At 67.1% G+C, this 13,329-nt stretch overlaps 4 protein-coding genes across 4 annotated transcripts; 3 read left to right on the top strand and 1 right to left on the bottom strand.

Moving 5' to 3' along the window:
* Positions 1-264: 264 nt before the first annotated feature.
* On the top strand, positions 265-2,350 carry RHOBADRAFT_54789 (uncharacterized protein; the record flags this gene model as incomplete). Its single annotated transcript, XM_018417500.1, has 10 exons — positions 265-507; positions 578-673; positions 736-860; positions 935-982; positions 1,064-1,214; positions 1,334-1,389; positions 1,471-1,496; positions 1,578-1,714; positions 1,791-1,905; positions 2,114-2,350. 10 exons carry the CDS (start codon positions 265-267, stop codon positions 2,191-2,193), a joined length of 1,077 nt encoding a protein of 358 aa, XP_018269633.1. The 3' UTR covers positions 2,194-2,350.
* A 304-nt stretch (positions 2,351-2,654) lies between these two features.
* RHOBADRAFT_45545 (uncharacterized protein) lies at positions 2,655-4,144 on the top strand (the record flags this gene model as incomplete). The annotated part of the gene is made up of 10 exons (XM_018414626.1): positions 2,655-2,739; positions 2,811-2,819; positions 2,893-2,984; positions 3,060-3,255; positions 3,324-3,469; positions 3,549-3,609; positions 3,683-3,826; positions 3,891-3,932; positions 4,014-4,046; positions 4,122-4,144. 10 exons carry the CDS (start codon positions 2,655-2,657, stop codon positions 4,142-4,144), a joined length of 831 nt encoding a protein of 276 aa, XP_018269634.1.
* Positions 4,145-9,106: 4,962 nt separating this feature from the next.
* Positions 9,107-11,456, top strand: RHOBADRAFT_45547 (uncharacterized protein; the record flags this gene model as incomplete). Its single annotated transcript, XM_018414627.1, has 8 exons — positions 9,107-9,227; positions 9,286-9,449; positions 9,556-9,753; positions 9,820-9,924; positions 9,999-10,394; positions 10,474-10,813; positions 10,891-11,136; positions 11,230-11,456. 8 exons carry the CDS (start codon positions 9,107-9,109, stop codon positions 11,454-11,456), a joined length of 1,797 nt encoding a protein of 598 aa, XP_018269635.1.
* Positions 11,457-11,614: 158 nt separating this feature from the next.
* RHOBADRAFT_54791 (uncharacterized protein) lies at positions 11,615-13,274 on the bottom strand (the record flags this gene model as incomplete). The annotated part of the gene is made up of 4 exons (XM_018417501.1): positions 12,832-13,274; positions 12,701-12,766; positions 11,969-12,630; positions 11,615-11,814 (listed from the first exon to the last, which is right to left on the bottom strand). The coding sequence occupies exons 1-4, from the start codon at positions 13,242-13,244 to the stop codon at positions 11,615-11,617; spliced, it is 1,341 nt and encodes a 446-aa protein (XP_018269636.1). The 5' UTR covers positions 13,245-13,274.
* Between the last annotated feature and the right edge of the window lie 55 nt (positions 13,275-13,329).

Raw genomic sequence — 13,329 nt, forward strand, 5'->3', positions numbered from 1 at the left:
AGAGCTGGGCAGGCGGGACGGTGCGAGAGCGGAGACCCGGCGCGAGGTTGATCGAGGCTCGCCTCCTCGTCCTTCCCTCCCGCTCCCTCTCCCTCTCTCTACACGCCTCGACCAGTCCAGCACGCTAGCCAGCAGCCTCGTCACATAGCTCACCGACCTCGCACACGCGCGCGCTTGCTGGCCAAGCGCGACACCGGCACCTCGTCCTCGTCGCACCGCACTCGCTTCACTCGGCGACGACAACGACCACCAACGCGTCCAACCATGACGGCCTCGTCCGAGCCAGAGCTCCCGCAGCCCGTGTCGGCCTACACCCACCGCAAGCACCGTCCAGCTCGCAGCGTGCTCGGACTCGGCACCAGTCACTCGACGCACTCGGCGCCTGGCTCGTCCACCCTCGCCCTCCTCACCCAGCGCGCGCGCACCACCAACCTCGCCGTCCTCCTTCTTGCCGCCGTTGCGTCCGTCTCTGTCCTCGTGAACATCCGCGTTTGGCTCGGCAACGACGTCCGTCCTCGCTCTCTCTCGAGAGCTCCTCCTCGTGGCGTGCAACTGACCGTCCCTCGTCGCGACGCAGGTCTTTCGACCACCAGGCGACTACAACGAGCTCGTGCCGCCGTCTATCCGCACGACCCTCCAGTCGCCGCACCACAACCTCAAGCATCTTGTCCTTGTGCGTCCTCGTCCCTCACCGTCACCCAGTCCTTCCCGCCTAACTCTCTCTCGCCTCGACAGGTCGCAGGGCACGCCATCTGGCAAGGGTGTGACGCGAGCGAGGCGACCAAGGACGACGACTGGATCCTCGAGGAGATGCAGCGAGGCGGCGCCGTGCGCACCTACCTCAAGCACATCGTCAAAGGGTGCGTCGTCAGGTTCCCCTCGTCAATCGCCGTCTTGACGACCGTGGGCTGACTGCCCGGCTTCCACGTCGCAGAGCCGAGATTGCCGTCCGAGATCCTGAAGCGCTCCTCATCTTCTCCGGGTGCGTCCTCGCCTGCTCTCTCTCTCTCACTTGCGTCCACGTCCCCTGAGCTTACCTCGCCCCCCTCTCTCCCACGCACAGCGGCCAGACTCGACCAACGTCCGACCTGACCGAGGGCCAGTCGTACGCCCGCCTCGCCAAGCTCGGCAACCTGTACCAGCAGTTCATGAGCGACGACGAACGCCGCTCGATCGTCAGTGCGGGAGGCGACTTTGACCGGGTCACGACCGAGGTGAGCTCGCTCTCGCTCTTCTCGGCCTGCGTCTCGGCCTCGTCGTGCATCGTCGGACGAGGCGAGGAACGCTTCAGGAAGCTGTCGCGGTCGAGCTCACACGCCTTCCTTGCACGCAGAACTTTGCGCTCGACTCGATGGAGAATGTCCTCTTCTCGATTGCGCGCTTCAAGGAGTGCGTCTCCCTCTTTCTCTCGGTCTCTTGCGGCTCGAGGGCCGAACTGACCTCTCCCCTTCCTCCTCTTTCTCTCACCAGGTTCACCGGCCACTACCCGACTTTCAGTGCGTCGTCCTCAAGCTCCTCTCTCCCTCTCCCTCCTTCCTTCGTGTCCTCGAACTGACCCTCGCCCTCGACGCACGCAGTCACGGTCGTTGGGTACGGCATGAAGCACCGCCGATTCACCGACGTGCACCGCGCCGCCGTACGGTGGCCGCTCAGCGCGTGGAAGTACGTCGGCATCGACAACGAGGGCGACACGGCGGGCGACTATGCGGGCGAGGTGCGCCGCCAATTTCTCTATTTCCCCCTTGGCCCCTCGAGCGTCGAGAAAGTGGCTCACGACGCGGTCGATGCAGCGCAAGTACGGCCTCGAGCCGTTCCTCGCCGACACGTACGGGTGTCACGGTGGCCTCCTCGCCAAACGGAGGAAGCGCAACCCGTACCGGCGCGTGCATGGCTATCACTCGTCCGGTGAGCCTCGTCCCTCTCCTTCTCGCCCCCTTTCCCTCCCTACCTCCCCCCCCTCTGCACCTCTCTCTCCCTCGACAACGGCGTGTCGATGGTTCGCGACTCACGCTCGCCGGCGCCCGTCCCACCTCGTCCCGCTCTCGCTCTCTTGCCGTTCTCGCGACGAAAATCGCCAGCGAGCCCGCACTGACCCTCTTGCACACCGCCACAGCGCCCGAGCTGAGACGCCTGATGGAGTACTGCCCGGCGAGCGGCACGGCGCTGTTCAAGGGCGCGCTGCCGTGGGACTAGCGCGAGCGCGAGCGGCGGCGGGCCGAGGACGAGGTCAAGGCGGCGGCGGGAGCGTGAGCGAGGGCCGCACCGCCGCATGTACGTCGTGGGCTGTTTCCTTATCGTCATGGTCGTCCCGAGGTAGAGCAGGAGTGCATTCACTAGACGTCGTTTCAGCCAGCACTCGAGCGCTCGAGCCTCTTAAGGAGGACCACCTCGCCTCTCTCTGCTTCGCGCTTCGGCGAGCATCGGCTCCCGAGCCGGCATCGAGGCGATCACTCGGACAGTCGGTGCGGCGGCGGCGTTGGTCTGACGCGGACAGGGGCTCGAGCGTCCGCTCCCGGACTCTCCGCGGCGCGCTCGTCTGCTCGCCGGCGCTCTCGCCTGCAGCTCTCGCTGGTCCGCTTTCGGCTCAGCTTCCGCTTCTGCTTCTCGGTTGTGCTGGCGTGCGCGCTCTGCTGCGCCCTCCACGAGCCGTCCCGATGGACCCGCCGCCGTACTCGGTCGAGCCGCTGCTCAGGGAATGGCGCGCGTACGCTGTCGTTCTCGAGCAGATGTACGCCAAAGGTGCGTCGCTTCTTCCCGTCCTCTCTCGTCGCGTCGAGCGGCGCGGCCCTGACTCGCCTTCCTCCTCGCAGACGTCAAGGGTGAGCTTTCCTCGAGCACTTTTCCCGCCGACCGGCGCAGACCTGACCGTACCTTGGCCCCTCTCGTGCGAAGAGGAGATCCTTCGACGGTGGTACCTCGTCGTGGCGCGCAAGACGGTCGCGAGGCTCCAGATGCAGCGCCAGGAGCACTTGCTTCGTGACCAGGTGCGCACTCGCTCTCCCTCGACCCTCTCTATCAGTTCAACCCGTACTGACGAACATTCCCTGTACGCCACGCAGAGCCCTGCCGACCAACGGAACGTCGTCGGGGTCCTCGTCGTCGAGAGCAAGGACAACATGCAGGCCGTTACGAAGGCCGAGATCGTCGACCCAGAGCACAAGCTCGAGCAGCTCCTTGACAGCTTCAGCAAGCTCGTCAAGGACCGCGGTACTGCTCGCCGGGCGCTCAAGTCCGTTGTCGGGCGAGGGTCAACAGGTGCGCTCGCACCTCTCTTTCGGTCGAGCCTCGGGCAGAAGCCGACGTTTCCTTGTTCGACCCTGCAGTGCGCCAGGGCAAGCTCGAGGACCTCGAGGAGAATTTCAGCGTCGTCTCGCACGAGATCGGCAACCTCGTCGCACGTCGTGTCGAGCTCGAGGACCTGAAGTTTGGCTTCGAGGCGCTCAACGATCATCTAGGGCGCCACGGTTCGGTGCGTCCGCTTCCTCCAGGGGCCTCTCTTTCTCTCAGCGTCTAGTCGGGGATGTCCTGAATCTCTTCCTGTTTCGCAGATCGGCAACACCCGACCGCGTCACCCGACCACCTCGAGTGAGCCCATGCCCGAGTTCGAGGGTGCGGATCTCTCTCTCTCTCTGCCCCTGCGTGCCCTCGTTCCGCAGTCTCATCAGACTCTTCCCGTTCACAGTGCGGCTGCCGTACAGCTGGGGACTCGTCGAGGGCGAGGACGGCAAGGTCCGGCTGCCTCCGCCGTCGACGAGCGTCTTCGAGCCCGTCGGTCGCGAGATGGCCTACTCGGCTGCAGCCCGGGTCACCCCTCCTCAGAACATCGGTGCGTCTGATCGTCCTCTTACCATCACCGCCAAGACTGTCACTCACCCTCGAATGAGCCGCAGACCGCCTGCTCCGCTACTCGTGGATCCCTCGGCGGCGCATCTGTGCGTCTCTGCCACCTCTCTTCCCTTCTTTCCGACATGATCAGCCTCTGAGTTTCATACTGACTGCGAGCTCTCCTGCAGCCGTCTGGGAAAGCGTGTCGTCGGCCGAGGCCGGTGCGTCCCTGCTCCCTCAGTCCTCTCTTTTTTCCTGCTCGAGATCACTAACTTTCCCCTTTCTCCCTCCTATAGCTGCGATGGGCATTCTTGAGTAGATCTCGCGGCGTTTGGGTCGTGTTGAATTCATTCAGACTTGTTCCGCGGGCCGTGGCGACAGCGCCACGTCAGCTACGTTGGCTCTTCCACGAGGCCTTCGACGGCTCTCGCTGCTCGAAGCACACTTTTGCAATCGCTGTTCGACGCTTTCGTGCACCTCGTCTCGGCCTCGTGGCGTCGTACCCCGGCCAGCATGCTCAAGAAAGCGAGAGTGGCAGTTTGAGAAGGTCGCCTCGCAGGAGGGATTCTCCGAGTTCTTGCACCCGTAGCTTCCACTGCAGCGAGATGAGCGCTCTCCGTTTCGAGACGACCTCGAGCTGGAAGCGAGCCGAGGGAAGCGCCAGCGAGAGCAGGTCGAGCCGGTCGAGGCTTGAGCGTCGTCTCGCTGCGAGCGCCAAGTTGCGCTGCGTCTCTCGAGTGGGCCCATCGTCGAGTGCTCGTCTCGATAGGCCGATCCCGCCTTGCACCGTCGAGAAAGAGCGAGGTGGTACAGCGAGCAATCGCGTTCCTCGTCCTGGACCTCGCCGTGAGCGCACAGTCAGAATGCGTCGCCCGCAGGCCTCGTCAGGTCTTGTCTCGCACAGGGCACACTCGTAAGCACACGACCAGTGACCGCGAGAGGGAACGAGCCCGCAGGACGAGCCACTCTCCCCTCGCCTCGTCCGACTTGAGAAGGCGGGCGAGGGCTCACAATTCGCGCTCTACAAGGTGAAAGGGCTCGGGAGAAGCGCTCGATTGCATCGTAGACACGTCCTCGTCCGGTCTCGCGCAAGCAGAACACCGTAGCCCTGCTAGATCAAGAGCGAGCGTTTGAGCGAGGGTGCGCAGGTTCCCCCTGTTTTTAGCAGGTGGCCGGGCGCACGGGCGCTCCGCAGGGGTGCGCGCCGTGCGAGCGACTCACCACAGTGCGCCCGCTGCCCTCAGGGGCACGTGAGGGCGGGCGCGGCCTCGTAAAGACCCGTCCGCGACGGCTCGACTCGCTGAGCCGTCGGGACGAGTGCGACGACGAACAAGAACTCTGAGCGGTCTGACAACTCGCAAGGGACGACGAAAGCTTTCGGGATGTGAAAGGCGCCGTCGCGCGCCGCAGAAAGGGCGCGAGGGGAAGCTTTCGGGGCCGAGAAGGGGGAGGTGCCATCGATGGCGCGACTAACCTGCGGCGCGAGGTCAAGAGGGTCAGTGCGCGGCTCAGCGAGGAGTCTCGACCTATGTGAAGGTCCTGCAGGGAAGAAAGAGAGTGTGCGGGACGTACAAAGGACAACATGAGCCGCCTCGAGGTCGAGAGCCAGCCTCGCGCCGCCCAGAAGACCGCCCTGCTCGCCTTGCGCAGCCGTTCCGCCTGTAAGGTGACCGAGTTAGTCCATCAAGACCCCTGCACCGCGTCGCGAGGTAGCAGAGGGGGCGAGGGGAGAGGGAGAGGGGGGGCAAACACGGGGAGGCGGGGTGGAGGTGGACGCACCAGTCGCCCACAGCCCGCACGGCGCGTGCACCTCACCCAGTAGTCTCCTTGATGCTGGGATAGTCCTCGACGACGATGCCCACAGGCCCATGAACCGTTGCCACCAGTCGGAAGAGGTCGGACGAGGCGAGTTGCTGATGAAGATGCGACGCGCTCTGCGCCGTCGGCGGCCGCTCGCGGCGGCGCGGGAGCAGGCCCGATAGATAGATGATGCGATGCAGAAGAGCTGGACAGGCGTCGGCAAGGTACAGCAGCGGTGCGCGCCGAGGGAGGACGAGGGAGCGGCGGCGCCCGTGTCGTTTCGACCTCGCGACGCTTGACTTGGGCAAATCGACTCGCTCGCTCGCCTTCCTCGTCGCTCGCACAGTGGAAACGCACAGCAGGATACATTCGTGACCGTCAAACTCTACACTCGCACGACTCGAAGCCGCACCCAGACGTCCAGCGTCTAGCTCCCCTCGTCCCGTCCCGTCCCGCCCTCGCCGCTCAGACCCTCCTGCCGAACGTGACGTCGCGGATCTTGCCGGCAAAGCCAAAGTGGCGCTCGACGCTGCGGCGCCTGAGCCTGCGCTGCGACTCGGCCTTGGCCTTCTCGAGGTCGCACCCGTCGATCGGGCCGGCGCAGACGGCGTCGAGCGTGCCGCTCTTCTGCACGGCGCCGAGGACGCACTTCTCGACCTGCGAGATGCACGTCACGTACGCCGGGCCGTACGACGTCGAGTTGTTGAAGAACGACTCGAGCGACGAGTTGACGTCGGCCTGGGTCATGTTGTGCGCCGCGTTGGCCGACGTGTCGAGGAGCGGGGTCGAGTAGGCGACGAGGTCCGAGAAGAAGGACGACGGGAGGTAGCCGTCGAACTGCTGGGCGATCGAGAGGATGGTCGTGGTCGAGACGGCGGGAGCGGCCGACTGGGTGACGCACTCCTGGGCGGCGGTCGCGTTGCCGGCTGCAGGTGGGCGAGCGAGAGGTCAGTGGCGGGCCCGACACGGCCACGGGAGAGAGAGACGACGGACTCTTGATCAGCTGGGCCGAGCAGCCCTGGAGGATCTCGGCGAGCGTGACCGTGTTGCCCGAGAGGGACGACGCGACGCTGTCGATGGCGTTGCTGATCTGGGCCGAGACGGACGCCGCGAGGGCCTCGTCCGGCTTGGTCGAGTTGCCGAGGTTGTACGTGAAGATGTCTGCGAGAGAGAGAGAGAGTCAGGCTCGGGTCCAAGGAAGGAGGACGAGAAGAAAGGGAGGAGGACGCACTCTCGACGGCGGTCGTGAGCGACGCAGGGAGGACGCCGATGAACTGCTCGAGGACCGAGTTGCTCGCCGTCTGGAGCGTGTCGTACGCGCCGCCGTCCTTGGTGTAGCACGCGAGCGCCGACGAGTTGCCGCCGGCCTTGACCGCGTCCGTGTAGCACGCGCTGACCTGCTCGAGCGCCGTGACGCTGTTGCCGCTGAGCGACGCGATGACGCTCTGAATCGACGAGCGGATCTGGGCGACGAGGGCCGACTCGGACGCCGGGAGGAGCGTCGACAGGAGCGGCGTGACCGAGTCGAACACGGCCTGGAGGATCTTGTTCGGGAGGATGCCGACGAACTGTGAGGTCGTCGAGCCAGCAGTCAGTACCCTCAGGCTCGAACGATGAGGAGAGAGAAAGAGAGAAGGGGGCGCACCTGCTCGAGAATCGTGTTGAGCGTGTCCTGGAGGCCGGCACTGGTTGCGCCCGACGACGTCAGGCACGAGTAGCCGTCGGGGAGGCCACCGGACGCGAGCACGGTCGTCAAGCACTGCTCGAGCGCCTCGGTCGTCGCCGCGTCGAGGCTGTTCTGGCTCAGATTGGCGGCCGCGAACGCCTCGTCGAGCGCCTGCTTGATGTCGAGCGACGCGGCGACGGCGTCCGAGGTCGTGATGAGGGTCGACGTCGCGACGGAAGTCACGTTCTGCGTGATGGTGCGCACGAGCGTCGTCGGCTCGGGAACGAGGATGGTCGTGTTGGCGACGGTCGAGGTGCGAGTGACGTTCTGGGTCTCGGTCGCGAGCTGGGTCGTCGTGGCGGTCACTGCAGGGCGAGGAAGAGTCAGTGCGAGATCTCGTACTGCAGGACAAAGTTGGCGACGCACGAGTGACGGTCGTTGCGCTGGCGAGCTGCTTGTCGATGGCGCTCTGGAGGGCTGTGCGGGAGAGAGGCGAGGTTAGTCAAGTCGACGACGACGACAACGACGACGGAGCGAGCGGAGGACGCACCCTTCTGCAGAGCGTCGGCAGCCTTGGCCGGGATGTACGACGCGTTGGCGAACGAGCCGATGGCCTCGCTCGCGCCCTTGACGACCGTCTTGGTGGTCGAGTGCTTGACCTTGGGCGTCGACACCTTGTGCGCCGCCTTGGTGCTCTTGGCCCACGCCGGCTTGGCGTGCGTCCTCGTCGTCGTCACGGCCGCCGCCTTGTGCTGCGTTGACTGCTTGTGCGCCGTCTTGTGAAACGGCTCGCGCGTCGCCTTAACGATCGTCTTGGTCTTTGTCGCCTTGGACGACTTGCCGTGGTGGGCCGGCGCCTTGCCCTTGGCCTTGTGCGGCTTGGCCTTGGGCTTGGGCTGCGTGAGCTTGAGGACGTTGGGCACCGTGTACTCGCCGGGAGCGTGGACGACGCCCGGGTGGTCGGAGCACGGCTCCGGGTTGGCCGACGCGAACAGGGCGAGGGTTGACAGGGCGAACGAGAGGAGGGCGGTCGAGCGCATCGTGTCAAGGGCGTGCGTGAGGTGGACGTATGGGTGATGCGGGGCGGGAACGAGGAGCGAAAGTCGGAGGCGAGGAGGAAGGCGAGGTTGGAGGGTCGAGGAACGAGAGTGGGAGCCGCCGGGGCTGGGAGCGCAGGTGGATGGAGATGAAGGAGGAGGAGGGAGAGGAACGGGAGGAGGGAGCGCGTGTGCGCGGGACGTCGACGAGGATTGACGAGCCGGTGTTGCGAGTCGCGACGCGTCCGGAATGCATGTGACGGGCTCGCGCGCTCGATGGCGACGCACGCGCTCAATGCGGCTCCCTCGTGGCCATTGCGCCGATGCGGATCCTGCGGGACAGAGGCGGTCAGCAAGGGGAGGCGAGGCAAGGTAGACCGAGTCGGTCAGGCTCGAGGGCCCGGCTCGAGGGGACGAGGAGGAGCACCGCCTCGACGTTGGCGCCTGGGGGAGGGGACGGACCAGGTGGACAGAGGCAGTCTCGCACGCCGTTCTGGTGGTGGACGCACGCCGCCTTGCCGCCGTGTCGAGTCTCGAGAGAGGCCGAAGTCGAGGTTGAGCTGATGAGGAGCGGTGAGGCGAGACTGGCGGCTGGCGCTGATCGGGCGGCGCTAGGTAGTCGCAGTGGTCTCTAGCGGAACAGTCGCGGTGCCCATAGTGCAGCTTGTGCGGGTCAGGAGAGCAGGAGAGTGTCGACGGTGAGGTTGGACGATCCTGCGCCCTCTCGCTCTTGCCACACCGCTCCCAGCTCGAGCTACGACCGCACAGTTCTACAGCCATGGCCAACGCCTTTGTCGGCCTGCCCGTCCTCATCCGCCTCAAGGGCGACACGTCGGCCTTCGTCACGGGCGTCCTCTCGTCCCTCGACCCGCTCGCAGGCTCTCTCACCCTCACTGAAGGTGCGCTCACCTATCCACACCACACCCTTGGACCGACCTGACCTTGTCCCCGCAACAGCTCGAAGCAGCGTCGGCGGCCAGGAGCGCCTCGAGGGCATCCGCATCCTCTCGCGCTCAGAGGTCGCAGGCCTCGAGCTCCTGAGCGTCAGCCGCACAGACTCGCCTGCAGCAGCACCACGACAGGCATCGAGCCAGTCGACCCACCCCTCGCAGCAGCGCCAGGTGCGCTCCCTCTCACCCTCCTCCTCCCCGACCTCTTCCTCATGCACTCGAGCTGACTCTTCTCACATCCCGAACCCTCCTACCTCGACCTACACTCTACCACCAGCATCAGCAGCCGTACGCCTCGACGCACTCGCCCATTCCCTCGCCAGCTCCTTCGCCCTCGCCGATCACGGGCTCGCCCCGGCCGGCCAAGCAGCGCCAGCGTGGTCAACGCGGCGGGCGGCGCATCCACAGCCTCAAGGAGCCGCTCGAGTCGGAGGACGGCGACGAGTCGGACCTGTCGCGCGTCTCGAACGAGCCTGTGCGTCCTCGCTCGCCCCTCCCAACTCATTCCCCCTCTCTGACGCCCTGTCCTCCTCCTACGCAGCGGCGCCATCAGCAGCAGCCTCAGTCGAGCGGTCTGATCGAGGACTTTGATTTTGGGGCCGGCCTCGCGAGCTTCAACAAGCACGAGGTCTTTGAGCAGATCCGGGTGCGTCCCTCTTTCGTCCTCTCTTCCCTCGCCCGCGAAGCGTTCCATGACGCTCAAACCTGGCCTCGTCGCAGAGCAACGACGACACGGACCCGGCTCTGCGCCTCGTCGCGCACAACCGCAACCCGTCGGCCCGTCCAGCCTCGCAGGCCAAGCTCCTCCCGACCGAGTCGGTCCTGTCGCCGTCCGAGCTCGTCGCGCAGCAGGCCGAGCGCCGCGACGTGCACGCACGCGTGCGGCAGCAGGCGGCGGTGCGCGAACCCGAGGGGGCGGGAGTCGGGGACAAGGGCGGCGAGAGGAGCGCCGAGGAGAGGCTCGTCGAGGTGCAGCGCCAGGTGGCCGAGCTCGCGGTCGAGGGCGACGGCGGCGAGCTGCAGGACGGCGTCGTGACGAAGCTCGTCACGAGCGTGGGCGTCGAGGTGCCGACAGTGTCGTCGAGGCAGTGGAAGGAGGCTCTCTCGATCGCCGAGGTGCGCTCTCTTTCCCTCTTCCCGCCTCGTGCGCCATCGACCCGACCCTGACCGACGCTCCCTCGCACTTGTCCCGCAGATCGAGTCGTTCCCGACCTCGTCGCAGCGCCTCGAGGCCTCGTCGCACGCCCTGACGACCTACATCCTCACCCACCTCTCCCTGCACCACTCGCTCCTTCCGCCGCCGCCCTCGCCCACGTCCTCGTCGACCAAGCCGACTCGCCCGTCCATCTCGCTCCTCTGCAGCGCCGACATCAAGGGCTTGATCGCCCTGAGGGCCGGCACGACGCTGGCCAACCGCGGGTGCAGGGTCGTCGCGCTCGTCGAGGACGGCAGCGCGGGCTCGGGCGCCGAGGAGTGGAGGACGGCCGTCAGGGTGCTCAGCTCTGCGGGAGGCAGGATCGTGCGCGACGTCCAAGGTGCGCTCCCTCTCTCTTTCTCTATCGTGTCAGACTGTCGCCGCACGGACCCACTGACCCGGCTCGCGGACCTGCAGACCTGCCCTCGTCGGCTCACCTCATCATCGACGCCCTCTCGACGTCGCCCTCGACCCTTGACGGCGAGCGCCCATCGTCGGCGCTGACGAGCCCTCGACTCGAGTCGCCCTCGGCCTTCTCGTCCATCGGCGGCGGCTCGGCATTCGCGGCATCGGCGGCGGCCTGGGCGCAACAGCAGCAGGCCAAGGACCGTGCGCCGGTGCTGCTCAGCATCGACGTGCCGTACGGCGTCGACCCGGACAGCGGTGCGTCCCACTCTCCCTCGCCCTCTCGCCGTTCGTCACTGACCCTTCTCCCTCTTGCTCCTCCCTCCTGCCGGTCGCCTTCAACCACCTCAGGCGCTCCCATCGACCCCTCCCTCGCGCCTCTCGCCCCCTCGCACCTCCTCGCGCTCGGCCTCCCGCGCCGGGCCCTCCTCGCCCTCGGCAGCTCGCGCCCGGCCCTCGCGCTCGCCGACATCGGGTTCCCGCCGGCCCTCTGGGCGCGCGTCGGCGTCGTCGACGAGGTGGACGAGGTGAGGGGCCTGTGGGGCGTCGAAGACGTCGTCGAGCTCGAGAGGCGGTGAGCGAGGGGGGGAAGGACGGGTCGGTCGCTCTCGCTCTCTCGGTGGGGCTCTCGGTCGGCGAGGAGCGACAGGGGAGGAGGTCGTACAACTGCCCTTGCACTGAACCGCACGTCCCACACAAACACCCTCCTCGAGAATTTGCCCTCGCCCTCGCCTCCTCACCTCGACGACCGGCCCGACCCACGCCCGCCACCCTCGCCCTCGCCCGACTGGGTCGGTGCGCCCTGCAGCTTCTGGTCGACCATCTCGCGGAAGCTGGCGACGATCTCGTTCTCTCGCTTGGCCTTTTCGGCGGCCGCGAGCTGGAGGATGCCGCGCTTTTCCTCGGCCGAGATGACCTGCGACGCGACGCGAGGGCCTAATGTCAGTCGGTGTTGCTCGACAGAGAGAGAGAGAGCCAGAGAGGAACAAGAGAGAGAGAGAGAGAAGGAGAGAAGTCGGGGCGCACCTGGTTCTCCTTGCGCACACGGACGGCGTTCATCCTCTTGTGCCTGCTGCCGCTCATGACGAACCCGGCTGCTCGTACTTCTCAATCTGCTCCGTCTCCATGCCGATCTCGCCTCGGCGCGGGATGCGCTGCCCGTCGGCGGCGTACGCCGCCATGGCGGCGCCCTCGCCCGGCCGGAGCGCGCCGCCGTACGCCGAGCGCGACGCCTTGGACGAGCCGGGCCCGGTGAGCGGCATGGGCCCAACCTCGTCGTCCGAGCCGAGCGCACCGTCGCCGAGCGCCGACGTCGACGGCTTCTCGACCCACTCGTCGTCGTCGTCGCCGTTGCCGGTGCTGGCGGGCACGAGCGCTGTCGACGGGCCCGACGACTCGGCGCGCGACGACGAGTGGCGCCGCTTGGAGCGGCGGTGGCGGTCCTCGTCGGCATCCGAGTCGGACCCAGAGCGGTCGTCGTCGTCGCGGTGCGAGGCGGCCGCCGAAGCCGAGCGCTTGCGGCTGCTGCGCTCGCGCTCCTTGTCGCTGCGGCCGTGGCGGCTCGAGCGGTGCTTGGACCGGCTCGATTTGGAGCGGCGGCGGTCGCCGTCGTCCGACTCGGAGCCGGACGAGGACGAGGGCGAGGGGGAGCGGCGGCTCGAGCGGCGGTGCGACGACGACTTGTGGTGCTTCGAGTGGCGCGACGACGAGTGCTTGGAGCGCGACTTGGACTTGGAGTCGCGCGAGTCCTCGCTGCGGGAGACGGTCAGAGCGTCAGGGGGCGGGTCCATGTGAGAGGGGAGAAGGGAGGAAGAGGACGCACGGCTCGGGAGTGCGAGGCGAAGGGGGCCAGATGGTGATGCTCGAGTTGTCGCGCTCCTTGCGGCGGCTGTTGGTGGTCGAGTGTCAGTTGGGCGCGCTTGTCCAGTCTAGAGAGAGAGCAGGAGGACGCACGCCTCGAAGAACTGGTCGCCGCCTGCGCCTCCTCCAGGTCCACCGCGCCCTCGAGGCGGAGGAGGCCCGCCGGCGCCGTGTCCGCCTCGAGGGCCGTAGCCGTAGCCGTTGCCCTGGTCACCTGGACCGCCGCCCTGGTAGCCTGGTCCTCCTCCAGCTCGAGGCCCGTAGCCGCCGTAGGGCTGGTGGTGGTGGGCGGGTTCGAGTTGGCGTTCCGGGGTGAGGCGGTCGTTGCGGTGGTCGCGGCGCGGGTAGTCGTCGTAGGCGGGAGAAGCCCTGCGGTCCCCCCTGTCGTGGTCGGGTCGGGCGAGGTGAGGCGGGAGCTGGCGGTCTTCGTGGTAGTCGTGGGCGCGAGGGCGCGAGTTGCGGTCGTGGTCGGGGACGTGCTGCGTGCGGGACGGGTGGACCTGCATCGGTGCTGGGCGAGCCTGGCTGCTGTGCTCGGTCGAGAGCAGAGCAGAGCGAGAGGGCGGGAGAGAGACTCGGCACGACGAGGAC

Source organism: Rhodotorula graminis (assembly GCF_001329695.1).
Source record: "Rhodotorula graminis WP1 unplaced genomic scaffold RHOBAscaffold_10, whole genome shotgun sequence".
In the NCBI taxonomy this organism is placed as follows: domain Eukaryota; kingdom Fungi; phylum Basidiomycota; class Microbotryomycetes; order Sporidiobolales; family Sporidiobolaceae; genus Rhodotorula; species Rhodotorula graminis.